Source organism: Thunnus albacares, chromosome 11 (assembly GCF_914725855.1).
Source record: "Thunnus albacares chromosome 11, fThuAlb1.1, whole genome shotgun sequence".
Taxonomy (NCBI): Eukaryota; Metazoa; Chordata; class Actinopteri; order Scombriformes; family Scombridae; genus Thunnus; species Thunnus albacares.
Genome location: NC_058116.1, coordinates 19,146,743 through 19,164,540, shown reverse-complemented (window position 1 = coordinate 19,164,540; position 17,798 = coordinate 19,146,743). Strand labels below are relative to the sequence as shown.

General features: G+C 36.9%; 1 protein-coding gene across 1 annotated transcript in view; it reads right to left on the bottom strand.

The window, feature by feature from the left end:
- Window positions 1-17,798, bottom strand: part of LOC122992442 (receptor tyrosine-protein kinase erbB-4-like) — a 351,271-nt gene that overhangs the window by 96,713 nt on the left and 236,760 nt on the right. The window contains exons 7-12 of the mRNA XM_044366234.1: window positions 16,935-17,076; window positions 11,417-11,530; window positions 11,004-11,130; window positions 10,123-10,196; window positions 4,010-4,100; window positions 256-455 (exon numbers count right to left, since the gene is read on the bottom strand). Coding sequence (XP_044222169.1) covers window positions 256-455; window positions 4,010-4,100; window positions 10,123-10,196; window positions 11,004-11,130; window positions 11,417-11,530; window positions 16,935-17,076 — 748 coding nt within the window. The remainder of the gene's footprint in view (window positions 1-255; window positions 456-4,009; window positions 4,101-10,122; window positions 10,197-11,003; window positions 11,131-11,416; window positions 11,531-16,934; window positions 17,077-17,798) is intronic.

Sequence of the window (17,798 nt, the reverse complement as noted above, 5' to 3'; positions counted from 1 at the left end):
AGATCCTTTGAACAATTCATCACAAGTATACTTACATCCAGATTTGGAAAAAAATGCTTTTTCATTGTGTTTCTGTTACATGTGGCAAGCAAACAGTAAAACAGTGCAGAATCAAACTGGGGACATTGTATTTAAATGTTATGTGTCTTAGATAACTAGCCAACGGGGAAGCAAGGCTAACTATTTTTGATGGCACTCCATTTCAGTTTTGGTGTGGATCATTTGTGTTTTTTGATGATTTTGGTATTAACTTACAACATTCTTGCGGGCTTCGGTTGTTGCGGACCAAAACCTTCTGGTTTGCAGTGCGGAACAGTCTCGTCCAGTTGACAGTGTCGTAGTAACAAAGCTGGCTGTTCTCTGCAATGTGGACGTTCCCAGCGCTGATCTCTCTTAGAGACTGAAGCTGCAGTGATGAAATGCCCTGTTGCTTTAACACCAGCAGGGAGATCCCACTGAGAGGGAAGAATGGGTGGAGGTGGGAGGAAGACAGAGCCAGACAGGAAGGGTAGGAAGATTATAGGAGCAGGAGGAGGAATGAGGTGCAACCGGGAGAGGAAAGACAAAAAAGGGAAAGTAAAGAAGCAGAAGAGAATGTGGATTTAGTTTTGTATTTTTTGTAGAAACAAATATTTTCACGTTATCACATACATACCAAATATTATCTCCCACAAATTTTATATGACAAACTACCTTTTTCAGGGAAACATAATGTGGAATACATTATTCTTCAGCCTTTATACTGAGTATTAAGATTCTGATCTGAAAAATATGTTATTATGTTTAGGAAACTAAAACCATATGGTTAAGGATTGGTGGAGATTGTGTCCATTGTGAAATTACAAAAATGTGCAAATTGACAAACAAATTGTGAACCACTGATGTCAGAGGGAAATCCTTACACGTGCATCCTACTGTACACCCAAACTTGACATCCTTTTTGTAGCACAACATTAGAAATGACCATTTCCACTGAATTTAAAACACTGATGGAGTATAGATGCTTATGAGTGTACGTATGTGTGTATTCATATGAGACAGGATTAGTGTAACACAGTAACATAACAACAGGCATGGAGATGGTGCAACTGGATTTTAGAAAATATATATTTTTTTACTTGTAACTGATATATAAAGAAAAAAAACATGCACAATTAATTAACATACATAGAGAGAATGAAATTATTTTCCCTCTTATAGACAATGATTCACAATAGGCATATTTTAACTTCTAATGCATCCTGAAATCAATTCATCTGAAATCAGTCCTATTTTTTCACACAGTGAAATATATAAACACAGATCAAAACCATTTGGTATATTTTAATGTATATATTGTTTTACATAACTTTTACCTCAGTGTGTTCTGCCTCTGATTTTGTAAATGAGACCTGGCAGCCTCTACTGTATGTTGCATTTTATACTGCGAGCCACTGAGCCTGATTGTGATTGGAAAATGCTGGATTTCTTCGACAATATGTAAACCAAATAGAAGATTCAGGAGGGGGACAGACACTTAATGAGTAAACTAACTTTCAGTATGTTAAAGTAAACAGACGGAGACAACAGAAACCATAGTACAAAAGCAAGTAGCAATATTCCTATGACACCACTGGAGCAAGATAAAGGCTACCAATTATCTCCATCATGGTCTCGTTTGTGCACAATAATTACACCACACTGTCATCATTTCACTATGATATAGTCTGTTGATGTTTAAATATGTTCAGTCAAGCGCCTTCACTATTCAAGTGTTGTCAGAGTACAATTAAAACTCTGCATCTGCTCAATTCTTGCTTTCATCTAACTTTTTTTTTGTTGTCACATCCTGGTATATGCCAGTGCAACGGCAGAACTTCAATAGATATTTTCATTTTTTAAAATTCTACCTTCAAGCCTCTCTTTCTATCTTTCTTTTTTTTTCTCCTATCCCCAACCTTCCACCATATGTCCCACTTGCACAGTTTAAAAATGACAGGAGGCCAGTGGGGTGTCAGAGCCATCAGATAGACAGAGAGTATGCAGGATCAAGCATGGGGGCAAGGGTGGGTGGCAGGCTGTAATTTGTACTGCTGCCTGCTGTTTCCATCTGCAGGTGGATGACACACAAGTGCACGCACGCACACACGCACACACACCCTCAGGCACACACTCAGACACATGCACAGAGACAAGACACGCTGCATCACACAGTCCACGATGCCAGCCGCACAGACACTCACTTTATTTCCATCTAAATGTCACAGAAAATTTATAGAGCACCTTTGGAAAAATCACTAAAAACGTAATGATAAATAATTATGTTCTACCAGTTAGGTTAAAACAACTCAGCTGGCTTTTTAAATGTCATCACAAAAATGTGTTTCAGGCACAGCGTTGTTTGGTTCCAACTAATGTAAAAGAAAAAAAAAAAAGAGAGAGAATTACTTAGTTAACCATTGATACATAACCGACCAAACCACACTATTACAGTTGTACAATTGCATGCATGCATGGTTCAGTACTGAGTCTGCATCTTCAAAACTCTTCACAGTCAACACAACAGCCACAATTATGGACCAAATTGTGACAACATTTGCGTTGCTTTCACACAAAAAGCACTCAATGACTACATCCTTCAAATTTCCTGAATACTTTTCTCACTCAAACACACATAACCAGCACAACTTTGTGGATCTGCAGCCCATTTTGTAAATGCTTACACATCAAAACTCTTCAGTTTATGTTCAAAAACTAACATATGGACAGCAATTTGCTGTTGTTGATCAGGATGGAGTAAGGTGTGCTTTCTGTTTGTTTTTCACTGTATTAGAGAATTTACAGTACCTTATGTTGTCTTACAGCATTCTTTAAAAAAATGTACTGTATTGATATTGTATTACAGTATTATAAAGTGCTGTATTTTGTATTTACCTTATGACAAGAAAAGAAAAAATGCCAAATATAAAGCCCACTGAAACCTTTCTTGCTGCATTTCTGACTTGTTCCTATATAATATTTTGTAGTAAATTCTATAGAGAGGTGCAAATCTGACTTTATTTTATGATGAATAGTTTGTTTGTTTGCACAATACAGACATTTCTTACACTATCAACAATGAAAAAACAACATATACAAACAAACTAGTGATCACAAACTGATTTACTAAAGGCTTCCGTAAAAAGATGCATCATGTTGTTAGTGTTTTTTTTTTTATCTCAGTGTGTTCTGATTGACACATCTGTCAATTGAAATCAAGTGTTAGTATCTGCTGGAAGGATTTGCTTTTGTATGCAAAATGAACTGCTGTGCCCAGCAGTGTGTTGATAAAGTTGACTGTGTTTTGAGGACTCAGTATTGAACCCTGCATGTAACCAATCGTAAAAACGGTAATTTGCATAGAAAAGATCTAAATATATAACCAAAGCTGCTACTACTCTCTTCAGTCTATCTTTTTAGAGCGTGTAATTTTCATTGCATGTAAAATGTTCTGCACTACCTTATGGTAGAGTGTTGTTACATGTCAAAATAAATGAAAAAATAAAAATGAATAAATAAAGATGTAGAAGTTCATCTGATGGTTTAAGTGTGCATTGTGAAATAAATTCAAGTTGTTTTATGTTTATGTTGCAAGAAGACATTACAGTTTTCAGTTGATCTAGAGCTTCAGTCTGATATGGGTTATAGCAGTCAAAGCATTTTGATTACCTGTGAGTTAAGCGCAAACATTAATAGTGTGTGTAAATTAATTGTGTCTAATTACATTGTCCCGATTTAGTTGGAAGTTTTACTACATTGACAAATTAAATCACCTTTGGTATTTTCTAATTTCCCAAAGAGCTCTAGCTTCAGAAAACACTGATGTTTCTCTACATTTTTTGCTATTAATTAAAACCAAATCCATAAATGCCTTCCCTTTAAAAGTCTGAGCTCTGTTTGAGGCATTGTTGACACAGTTATGATATAAATCACACTCATAGTAGTAGTACTCATACTAATTACAGCAAAGCTATTATGTTCTCATGTGTACCTGTACAGCGCTCTCCCCCCAATAGTTGCCAGGTTGCTGAACACACTCAAGTCTGTCATGTTGTCAGGCCAAGACTGGATGTTCAGAAAGCCTAAATGGGGACACAGACACACACAGGTACAGTACACAGGTTATAATGAGTCACCAGGACTGACAGACTAGAATCAGCTGTCTATCATATCCTCTACTTCACACAGTGACAAGAATAAAATGAGTAGGGAGAGTTGGCATCTCTCTAGAATTAGCAACATTCCAGGACGCTAGTAACCACACCACCTGAGTCTCATCAGAAAGCAGCCAAGCACTTCTAAGCCAGAAAAATGTTACACTGTAGGTAAAGCAACTCCAGAAAGGAGTTTGGTGCCAGCTATGACAAGTGTAAAGTTTGATATATCAACATTTTTGCATTTCCTTTATGTGCCTCTGAACTGCTGAATCATTTAGAGGAGTAAATGAAGAGTTGAGAGGGTGGCTGTGGCTCATTTAGGATTTTCAATAATGGATTCAGAAATATGAAATATTTAGTAGAGGAATGGTAGGGGGTTACAATCCCCAAGCCTACACCAGAGGACAAACAAAACGATTGGGTGAGGTAGTGAGACCAAAGAAAAATGTACAGCGGATTGAAGAGTAGAGGAAAGAGAGATGAAGAGGGAGAAGGTGTAATTAAGGGGAGTTCAAGTAAATATGACAACAAAGACACACTGATGATAAGGAGGAGGAGAGCAAGGTGGTGGTGGATGGTAGGAAACACCTTATGGGTGCTTTATCAGTTCATGGACATAGTTTTGTTTGTTACGTAAATCCCAGCTGAGCAGCAGTGTGGTCTGAGTGAGTGTTTGATGAAGAAATTAGAAAAAAAAAGTCAGGTAATTGTGAGGAATCACACACCAGGGCTCATTCAAATGGACCTGAGCTGAATTTGATACGCATCCCTATACTACAGTTACTGATGCGTCTTTAGCAAGAGAGCAATAGTTATTGCCAAATAGGTGGAAAAACCTAAATAAATGACATTTTATTACAATTTTCCATAATGGAAAACAATGCTCATTTTTAATATACAGTATCAACTCTTTTACTGTTTTTCTTTTCCTGGAGAATATACACTATGAGCATAAATAATGGCTGCCATTATGATAGAATAGTAATAGGAATTCATTCCATTATTAAGTATTATGTGATATTTTTAGGATGCTGAGGGCCTCTTAGCCCACAGGCAGCAGTGCTATAGAATTGTTAGCATTACACTTGTAGACACTAATTGCCTTAATGGAAAAACCTGCAGTGCTCAGGCACCTCACAGTTCCACCATAGTGCTCTTCCGGGGAATAGGGGTGCTCCCTAATCAAGGTAACAAGCTACTGCCTGCTGCACACTGTGCTAATGTTATACTGGGCTAACAGCATACATAGTCTATACCTGTACAAGGTAGGTACAGATTCTCTCTCCAGACACCAGGTGCAAACTTAAAAGTTTATAGACTAGAAATGTTACATTTTCATAACACTTTTACAACTTTTTTTTTTCTCCTCAATTGGATGCTGCTCAGAAAAGGTCGAAAGGTTGCCATTTTGTATTTCTGGAATGACTGGGTAGAGAGGGTGGATGAATGATGTTCATCATTCTCACCTACTACTGCTGAGATGACATTCAGTAATGGCAATGACGTTACTGAATGGCAGTTGAACAATGACAGCATGTAGAAAAGTGAAATGTGGAGTAGAGGTGTCTCAACCCTTGTGTCTGAAATTTGTCTTGTAAGGTTTTGATTTTCACATTTAATTTCAATGAGTTTGGTCTCACATATTCATATATTGGATGAATCCAGTAATGCCCATGTAGCCAGAGCCTTTTATTGTTTATTTAGCTGAGCCATAAATAGCCATTGCTGTTCAAAAGCTATTAACAACACATCAGTAAACCACATTGTTGCAATGGGTGACATGTTCCTTCATTATGATGAACACGGGCACTGCAGTTCCTGTTGACTCATGCACCATTCTTGCTCCCTGGTGCACTAAATGCCTATTATTTTGAGGCTGAATATAATAGCCAGCAAGTGCACTTATTTACTTATTCTGTTACACTATTGTTTGAGTACCATTTCATAAAAGCTACAGTGCCCAACTGTTTTAGATAATTACCTAGGCTTTCTCAAAAAATAAACTGTATATTTGTGACCCATTTTAAAGGATTTACTGTATGTCTTCAGTAGGAATTAATTCTTGCAGCCGAGTGCAAGTTAAGAGAAATATAGAATAAAAATTGTGACCTTAGAATTATAAGGTTCTATCCGACATTTTTGGCCAAAATGAGTTATTCACATGAAACAAGTTCTTAACATTTTGTGTAGGTTCATTTTTTTTCTACATTATTGGCCCTAAAATTTGAGAAAAGAAAAGGCTCTGTTTCCAAAATCAATCTCAAACTTGGTGCTATGTGGCTCCATCTGCAAAGCACAAATCAGTGCTCAGACTGTAGACAGGAGGACCAATCAGGTTCCGCCTCATTACCATCTGACCTCACTGCTTGGTGACTTTGAACTAAAAAAGATTATGAAATGTTGCTCAATTTTTGAAACCTCCAAATAGTTTATTTTTTCAAAATTATTATGAACGACGTTGATACAAATGCCAACTGAGTTAGTCTTTTATCTTGTTTGAACTCAGTGAGAAGCTGATTTTTACCTTTAGCTACCATGCTAGTCAGCTAGCTGTTTAAGTTTAATTAAACAGCAAAGTTCTCAGCAATAATTACTGTTATTATTAGTGCCTTAAGTTACTCTGACTACATAACAATGACAGCAACGATAGCTAAAGTATTAATATGTAAGAATATGAGAAACATTCAGGCTGCTAGCTGCTGATGCTAACTCTACCTGCTGCAAAATGGGTGTGTGTATAACGTTATAACTTAGTCCTGCAGCGGACACAGTGATGACAGTGAAAAGCTCAGACACTGACAGAGACCCCAGTTTGTCAAAAAAGCAGTAAAAAGAAAAAAAGAAGTAAAAGCAGAGCAGAAAAAGACCAGAAAGGCTCTGAATGCAATAGACAGAGACTGCAGCAAAAAAAAAAATCAAAACAAGGTAGAAGAAGAAAAAGGAAATATCAGCAAAAATTATTTTGAATTTTGTTTTTAGTAAAACTTAATTGACTGTATTATTTGTTCAAATCTGTCATCTCAGTGAAAATCAAATATAATTATGTTTAAATTTAAAACATGCAGCTGAATTGTTGTCTGTGCCCAAATTTTGTAATAACTCCCCTCAGTAGTTCCTACATTGATTTTGTGTATTAAAACAAAATAAGAGTGATCTGTCCTCTTTATTCAACAAAATCATCACTATCTCTGAAGCCTCAGCAGATTGAACCAAAAAGTGAGGTATCAGCGTTAGAAGGTTCTATCTGAAAATAACTTGATCATAATAACACCATTTAAAGATGTGACAGGATTTTGATATTATATATTTAAAGTACATAAAGAAAACTGTAATGTATATCTTTTTTTAAGAATGTCAAAGCTTTTAACTTCAACATTTCAAAACCACTTGAAATGCAGATAGAACCTTGTAATTCAAGGTCATGAAATACAGAAAAAACATCCTGAAAAAATGGAAGGATGTGCTAAGGCAACTACAGTGATACAGTATGTACAGTATACAATAACACTAGTCAAGGACATCTGAGAGCACTAAATCTTGGTTCTGTTGGGTTGTATAGGTGTGATGGGGAGAAAAAAATGCATTTAGCCTTTCTGTGTCTTTGCCCTCTTCTTACCTCTGTGGATGAGTGGTTTTATGCAGAAAAAGTGAATTGAAAAGATCACCGACATCAGCAGCCTGTGTATCAGGAGTTTATGTTCTGCTGAGAGCCACATCAGTGGCACACCAATGCACACTGCAAATTACACCATGGAGACACTTAGAGAAGAAGACCATGAGCTCACAAGCAAAGGTTAAGAGTGCTTAAATTGTGGTGATTACATTCCGAGTCACAACACTGAGAAAGCCACTTGTGTGAAATTGCAAGAGTTGATCGCCCACTCTTTAGCTGAAACCTGACCTGGTAATATGTGTTTGAAGACGCTATAAAAGAGAAGCAAGAATAACAGAGAGGATGGAAGAAAGAAATGAATTGGAGAGGAAAAGACTGGTGTGCCTTTGTGTAGGATGAGAACTGCTCTACACAGCTCATTTGAAAGCAAGAGCGACGCTAGTTGTGACCCTGGGGTCAGAGAGGCAGGTTGGATGCCTCTGTCAAAAGTCATGTTTTCTAGACAGCTTGGAGAGATGACAAGCTGAGCAGACACACATCTCTGACTACATAGTCAATGGTTTATGTCACCAGCTCTCACCCTGCCCCCCCTCCCCACAAAAGTAAAATCCTTGGGAGTCCAGTTTTTTTTTTTTTTTTATTTTAAATTGATGTTATTGCTCTTGGCATTCCTACTCATCCTGGGAAATCAGATTTTTATCAGATACACAAAAATGCATTCAGGAGCAAATCAGGGCCAGATTTGCAAGGCTACATGAAAGACACAATGCAAAAGTTGCTGTGCCTTTCATACATCTTGAGCTCACAGTCTGAAATAAATGTGCAAACTGATTACTCTATTACAGTAATGACTGAGATTGCTTACTAATCACATTTTATGGGTGAAGGAAAGTTTAAAACCATTTTAATCTTTCATCGCTATGTTGTTCTCTGTAATACTTTTTGTTGGGCTGGGGGTTTCTTTATGTGCTGTGAAGGACTAGGGCAACTGAGTAACTCTTTCAAATCACTTTTTAGTTTGTTAAGTCTTGTTTGATCAATACATATGGGTATTTCTTTTCCCCTTTCCTATCTGTTTTCTGTGTTTCTGTGAAGTTTGATCTTGTGATAAAGGGATCAGTCTGTTGTCGACCAATGGATCACAACTTGTTGAAAAGACAAACACAGCCAAATTAAGTGGATATAATTTTGATGATGACCTTTAAAGAAGCCTACAAATTAGCCATAATTACAACTCTTGAATTCTATAGTTAGTTGCTATTTTCCATTTAACATTTGACACATTCATTAGATCTGATTTTAGATTTGGTTTAATTGATCATCATTTTTGATACACAAGTTATTAGCTGGCTCACTCTCATACCTGAACTACCTCTATTTTCTCTTCGACTACAACAAAGCTACATGCTTTTTATAGCAGAGTGGTTTGCTTTTAATCACATTTAGCTCATGCAGATGATCAGAAGGATGTGGTGGCACCATGGAAGCATCAGCAGGTAGGAAAATACAGTACAGGCAAGAATCAGCCACAACCACTACATTTATCGCCCTGTGTATAACCATTAACAAATAATTACCATCAATTATATTCTTACTATCAGTTGTAAAGGAGGTAGGAGAAACATGTAAGAAAAATTATTTATTTCAGTGTGTATTTCAGAGGTGCTTTTAACTACAAAAATATGATATGTAATATGTAATCTGCTACATATAGACATAAACATAAAATGTGTATTTTTAAAGGGAAAGGAAGATACTGTTTCATGAGCCTTTTTCTGAAGCTATTTCATAACTCAAGAATGTCACAAATCATTTTTCAACAGTAATATTTTCTAATTTCATGAGGAATTGTCACATTGGAGAAACAAGGTTTCTTTCTGATGGCATTGTCAAACGTCTAGGCTGGAAGGATGACAGTGTACATGCAGCTCAGAAATGGGGGTGGCGTAGGGGAGCTGGAGGATTAACGATGCACACCGCATGTTCTGGATCTTTTCTTCATGGTGCGTGAAGGGAGAGCTGGGACTGTGGGACTCAAGGCTAGGGATTCCCCGAGGGAGAAGCAGTGGAGAGAAAGAGGAGATTGAAAGACTCATCTGATATTCATCTTATGCTGCAATGTCTGTCCTTGGTGTGGACAGTCTCGTGGGGGGGGGGATGAGATAGACTTGAGCAAATACGCACGCACACACACACACTACATATATGCACACTAGATATGGCATTAAGTGCAAGAGAGGGGACATGGGTAAGAGTGCATTTTATTTAAATATTAACATTTGTTCATTTGTATCCATATGCAGATATACATGCTGTACAAGTGATATTACTCACCCGTGATCTCCCGAACGGTGCGGAACACATTGAGTTTTTCTGGGTCCAAAGCTTCAATGTTGAGATAGACATCCCTGTGAATGGTAATGGGAGATCAGAACAACACATACAAAAGGAGAAATAACAAAGCATCTGCAATTTATACTGCATAGAAAAGAGATCCACAGAATCCTCTTAATAACAGCAATGGACAGTCAGCTGCACTTAGAGAGGTGTAGAAAATGACAATTTGGAATACCAGATCAAATCAGTAAAGCATGTGATCTATGTGTAATATGTGTTATTATTTCTCTTGTTTAACTTGATAAAATACTTAAAATATAATTACATGTATGCACACCCACCCATACATAATATATGCATGTTTGCTTTGTCCTCTACAGTCACCAACTACAATCTCACACACCACACTTGTACAGCAGCTTTCCTTTTTCACTCTTCAGACTAATTTATGAGCATATACATACTGTATACCAGCACTTTTCTCACTCTTGAGGCACTTTCAGCTTACTCACTTCCCTCTTGCCAGCACTGACACTGATACCATTAGTGATATTCTTTTAAACAATTACCACCATGCTTAAACTTCATTTTCAAGCTTTTAACTGACACTCTTATCTCAAGGAATATGCCTTATTAATGGAATAAGTAAAAATAACACAGAAAAAAACAAACAAACACATGTATCATTATTTGCAAGGTGTTCGGTCCCAAAGGGAATCATGTCGAATACCTAGTAGCCCATTTTAATACTGTCAGTCCTGGACTGATGCTAACATATACCCTATAGACACAACATAACATGTCCAAACATGAATATAGTTCTAGTATTTCACCCCCCCTTTTATTATTCTGAGAAGCTGAATATTCTCAACTTTCACCCTTTGATTCCAGTGATGAGAAAAACCAGGTTGCCGTTGATTTTGGTGCAGTTGACAAACTTGTCGATGTTGCTGGAGTCCACCGTCTGAGCAGCCTGTAGACTGGCTGTCCCAATGCCATCACATGCTGGAACACACAGTGTGACAAAAAATTGCATTTGTTTAACTAAATATCCTTAATAATCTCAACACATTACTACATAGCAGAGACAGCAGCATAAGACCATAGATGATACATCTGTTAGTCTCTGTCTCATCTCAGTGGTATTCTTGGTATTTCTCAAAATTAAAACTTCCGTACAAAACTTCTGCTAGTCTTCTTCTATTGCTCAAAACTTAAGAATTTATAGCTGTTCTTTGCAATAGAAGAAGACCTTTGCAAAAGATGAGGCTTGGTTCAAAAAGTGGTTCACCTTTTGGACAGATGTCAGTGCAAGGAATGCACATCTTAATGCGGTTCTCCTCCACCTCCATCTTGTTACTAGGGCACGCTCGCACACAGGAGCTATGGTCCACCACAAAGTTATCTGAAAAAACAATTTGTAGAAGTCGTAAATGTCAAACACAGATGGCTGCTGTTTTTCACACGGGAACATGTTAACAGAGAAGTGACACTCGGTGTAGGCAATCACATCAAAACAGACAAAAGTGTTGAAAGTCACTTTCTTTCAATTTGTCTGTCTGATGTTCACCTGACTGCACATGAACTGCATTAAAGGGTAAAACCTTAATATTTGGTTCTCTGCAAAGGTTAAACTGCATCACATTCACTAATTGGTGAAAAAACATTAACATGACATTCACATTTAAAATATAATTATTAGAATTACTTACCATTACAAGAACAAGTAAAAGGTCATACAATACCTTCATTAAAATTGTTGACAAACATATTTATTCACAAAATTCAATTGAAAATATCATATGCTGACCTTTTGATATATAATTTTCAGAGTAGTTGGTCAAACTCACAATGTGTTTATTTACTGCACTTTTATTCTGAATTTTGTTTGGATCCTGTTTAGTTTATAGAAGTCTAATAGCTGTCTGTAAGCTCTGGGTGGTCACAAAGGCTAACAAGCCAACAACAAAAATACAGGAATGTGTGAAATTAACTCAGACTCCAAAAGAGGAAAAATACACATAGAAATGAATACCAAAACAAAGCAACATTTTGCCTGAAATATGCATACAGCCATGACTTACAGCCACTTACTTTTATCATAATAAACGCTGAAATGTATACATTATATATCTTATGTCTGTCTAAAAGTAATACTGTGTTCAAGTGCAAGTCCCCCTTCCTTCCCTGCTGGTTGGCCTTTTCAGTGATGTTGGAAACAGCATGGAGCATCCACAATTAGCTGTGGGCAGAGTGAGTGGTTAGCGGCTGGCTGGACCGTGGCCACAGAACAGAAGAGTAATACCAGGACTAATAATAGTGCAAAGCAGGAAAAGGAGAAATGATTATGTGCTGTTTCTTTATCACCAAGGCTTTGTGAATAGCAGTTACCCTAACCTAAGGCTGGAGGTTGTTTCAAGGTAAACAGCTCATCAAGAAGAATGAGTGCTGGGGTGAGACCTTGACCAACTGTACACATAGGGTGACCAGATGAGAATGGATAAAAGTAGGGACTGGGGAGTTGGGGTAGGTGTGGTTACAGTGGGCGTGGCCTCCAGTACATTACATTCAGTGTCCATGAACAGTAAAACACCTTAACGTCAAAACTCAATGCTAAAATTTATCATTTTTGTTCATGAATTCAACTGTCTGTTAGGAGAAATAAAGATAATGACTGTGTCGTATGTAACAGTGTGTAAATCATTATCTGTTACATAAAATTCATTTTATTTTATTCATTTCATCAGTGCAGTGCAAATCACATCTGTCTGCACATCAGATAATTCCTTCTCCATGCCCTCGCGACTGCAACTTCTGTTTAAAAAAGAATAAATTCAGAATAAGATTACAAGTAATTTATTTTTTGAAATAACTACATCTTGTTTTCTAGAGCAGCATCAGTAATGTTTACTCAGAAAGTCAATATATAAGCTCAATAATACCTCACTGGAAACAAATTTAGTATTCCTGAGTTCAGTTGACTCACAATGTTTATATGTAGTTAAATTTCACAGCAGTCACTCACATTTTCATGTTGAAAAAACTGAACCAATGACTCAAACAGGTGGCTTAATTTTAAATGTCAAAAGGATTAAAATATATAGAATGATTCTAGTAACATCAGGCTCTAACGCTGATAATTTGTTATTAAAATTATGAAGATCAGTTTGTACAGATGGATGATATGAACTGCAGTGTCCTGGCTGTGTTTAAATGATGCACGAACCGTTACGCGCAGGTCACAGGTATGTTACAGTCATTTTAAATGCCTTTTCAGCAACTAAAATTGTCATTAAGCTGTAGGATCCTACAAACAAATATTTTTTTTTTTATCACAAATTCCTCCCGTAGTGATGGCTGCATTCTCTGTCATCTGCTTTAAAACAGGTCAGATGACATCAACAGTCCTTTATTTATGATAGCCTAATCAGTGCAATAGATAAGTGAAACCACATCAATACTCTTGAATATTTTACAAAAACAAACTGGAATTTTAATTAAATACTAAAAGCAGGAATTATAGCTTACAAAAGTGATTTGATCAGAATATTTTCACAGAGTCAGGGAGTAAAAAATAAACTATTGAGCTACTAATTCATGTAGACTAATTGATAATTTAATGAAAGGGTTCTCTCATTTGAATTCAGAGTCTTCTACATTTTCTGGTGACAGCAGCAGCTTGTTGCATCTCTGTTACGTTATTAATTATTCATGACAATTTGGCAGTGCTCCAAAAGACACAATACCTTCAGAGCAGCATTTTTCAATATTACTGTGTCACCCAGTCAGGTCTCCTCAGTATTTTTGCCTTCAAGTCTCAGGTCAAGTCGAGACTCACATCATACAGATAACTCTTGTCTTCAGTGAGGAGGGCTATGACTTGTACCATGTTATAATGAGGTTTGAGCAGGCAGGTGACATGCACAGACTCCAGTCATCCTTGGCACCAACAGGTGATACATCAACCTCATACATAATAACAGTAATCGGGAGGAAATTCTAGATTTTAAAAGCAAACACAGGCACATTTGTACTTCTATAGTTGTGAGAACCCTCATTTACATAATGCATCATCATCACAGCCTTAATCATTACAACTAAATGCCTACCCTGACCTCTTATCCTCAATTTAACCTGGCCACCCCAACCTTAACACCAAGTCTTGACTGTTAAAAATCCCTTTGTAGAAGTGAAGACTGGCAACAATGTCCTCACTTTGCGACAATGTCTTCATTCTGAGGTCTACCAGGTTCTCTACCTGCTTGTGACTGTTTTCACTGAGCCTGCACACTGTATATTGTCTAAGTTTAACTGTTTTTTTAATGGGGGCCTTGCTGTAAAGGAGCATGAACCTACCTTGTATAAATAAAGGTTGAATAAATCAATAACAATTCAAATTGTCCCTCACAACTACAGATAAACAAGAACACACACACACACACACACACACACACACACACACACACACACACAGGTTATCTTATGAGAACATAAGACAAGCTGTATTTATAGTGGCAATATTTTCCATGGTCAATGTCGCCAGTAATGAGAAGGTTATGAGAAGCTTAAGAGTAAATGCAATTCAAGCTCCCCCAGTATCTAATTGTTGCTCTTGATCATGGTAAAACTTTGATTTGTACATGAGGGCACACCAGTGGGAAGAGGTGATTGCATTTATCTGTTCAAATGCAAATAAGGCATTTAAAGAACATGGCTGTTCTTCCTGCTGCTAAGGGATGAGTGTGCACTTCGCTTGCATATAAATCCATGATAATCAGTATGTGAAGATGCACCTGGATGCATGTGTGTCTTTAAAGAGGAATATAATGTGTAAATTTGACAGATATGCACATACATTGTGTCCCTTTAATGTTAGTTGTGTTTTATAGTGTGCTGCATTTATCAACTAATCAATGTTTATCTAATCCTCAGGGACAGCAGTAGAGGGTGGGATTCAATATCCTTACTGAATTTGTTATTTAACTTTACTTATATATGTCATACATTAATTTACCATAGGAGAAACACTTACCCTTAGCACAAAAAGTAAGCCAGATTAACTAACAGTAAATTAAGCGCTCATTATTTCTTAATTCTTAAAAAGAAAAAAATCTGGGCATTTATCAGTGTAAATTATTTAGAGGCATATAATCAGTGGTGAGTGTGTTGTCCTTATCTTTCTGTTTATTTTCAATTACTAAAATCATTTGTTGAGCCATCAAATTGACGAGAGGATCTAGTTTGTAAGTTTGTAAGTGAGCAGTGCTGACTTGCAATAGGAAACAAAGACTTTTGGGTGCATAAGGAAAGTCACAGTGAAAATTTAAAACATGGCTTAAACGTATCTGCTCCTTTTGCAAAAACCCAGTGATTGTGGGTGAAATTGATATAAAACAAAAAAATGAACCTTAAGTGTTGTGAATAATGTCAGGACCTTTAGCTTATCAGGTGTCGCAAAATGCAGAGTGATCTGATTCCATGTTAATATCAAAAATATTGATTATGCTCATTTAAGTATATCAATGGGCCTCATACAAGAACCACTCGTACAAACAGCTTCGTTCTTAAGATGCATGTATGAGTGATTTAAGAACATTTGTGGCATTCATCAATTTTCTGGTAGAATCAAATTGGTATTAAATTAGAATTTCTGAACAAGATTTACGAGTGGCACAAATAGATCATCTCTGCCTTTCTTCACAGAGGAGAAACACTTGTTTGTCTTACATTTATAATACCTATAATCTGAATTGATTTAATCAACAAGAAATAAATAATATAATGAATGTTTTATTACTAAAACAAACTTAATGTAAAATTAATATTCTGTTCACCATATTATTGTCATCATAGCTGCTAATTTACTGAAAGGTTTTTTTAGATTTTAGGATTTTTATGGCCATATTTTGGCACAGTTACTTCTACATTTCAGTAGTTGCTAGGAAACTTCTTTCATTCTGACAGCTGCCTCTGTGTCTCTGCAGGTCTCTGTTCAGTATCATCTTGTGTTGCAGCTGACAGAGTAACATCACCTGTAGATTATAATATTCTCAGTGACTGTCACATCCCTTGACCGCTTCCCATCACGGAGCGCTTTGCTTTAGAAAGAGGTTTCTTAGCATCTAACTTCATGTCAAAGCATCCCCTCTTCTGTCACAGTGCAGAACTGCTCTGATGAAACGTCATTGGAAGGTGGATTCATATTTTCTAGTTGTATTGAGTCCCCTACTACTAAATTTGTTATGGTTTGTCTGATGATTTCTGAAAGCAGGACTCGAAGCTGCGCTGTGTTTTTACTCTTTGGGAACATTTTTGTGAATGAAACTCATCCACAAATGGAGCGGAACATGAACCCTTATATGACAATTTCAGGGACATCCCTAATGATCACATTAGCGCACCTACTCATGAACAGGTGAAATACATCAGGCTGAAACGAGCGATTTACGACAAGTTCAGGCAGTTAAGCAAGTTTGTTGAATCCGACTTGGAATACTCGTACAAGCAAACCTCACAGAAAAAAGTAATAGAGTTTTAGGATAAAAATATGAAAATGTTCTTGCATGAGACCCAATGTGTTTCATGGGGTATGTGTTAATACATATAAGTCTAAATGCTTCTCTGCATCCTCCAGTGCCTGTCAGTATTGTAATTTTGCAAAGTATTATAAGTACTATAAAAATAATTATAATTATTATATTATTAAAATGGCTAGGATTATCATTACATACAAGTATTGTACAGTAGTAAAGCAGGTGTGTGTTTGAGTATGTGTGAGTATGCGTTTGTGTCCAGGTGGTAAGACTTACGTGGACACTTCTTGACACAGAAGGCTCCATAGGTGTACTTTGCCCCAGGGTTATGTTCCAGTTGGAAGGTGGTGGGGTTGTAGACAAATGGCTGAGGGCACTGGGTCACACATGCCCCACTGTCATTGAAGTTGGTGCATGCCTGAAAACACACACACACACACCCCACAAAGAGTGGTGGAATAAGTATTTAGATCCTTTACTTTATTTAAATTTAACCAACATAGCACACAACATTAGTACTTGTGCTTAAACATCATGAGTAGATGCAAATATAACTACACCAGATTTGAATTAAGAGTTAAATGGCGCTGATTGAGAATGATATGCATGCACCCAATGAAAATATCACTGGGACAAAGTCACTGTGATTAGATTTCTTGCAAAAAAAAAATACTGATGTTCATTGTACAAGGTACATAGTACACAGGTTATATACCTGTCATACACACAGTATTCACTGATACTTGCACACACAGATCTGGTTAGGAGATTTTGAAAATGAGAAGCATTCTGAAAATAAGTATACCACGCTTGACCTAAATGTGTTGTCACAAATAATATGGCTAAATAATAAATTTATGTGGGTTGACTTCTTACCATGTGCAGAACACAAATTCTGAAGTGCTATAGTTCCACCCAGACAACTTTGGCAGTTGTTGCCTGTTGCCAAACCACACCAGTCAAGTTAGCGCCTGACGGATACCACATACAGTATAACCAACACAAATTTTGATTTTTCCAGTAAGATACAGTGGCACTGGACAAAGACTGTTGGATCAGACAAAAAAATGTGTGTCGACATTGATGAACCGAAGTAGAGTATGCACTGAAATCACACCAAACAGTCTGTCAAACAGTGAT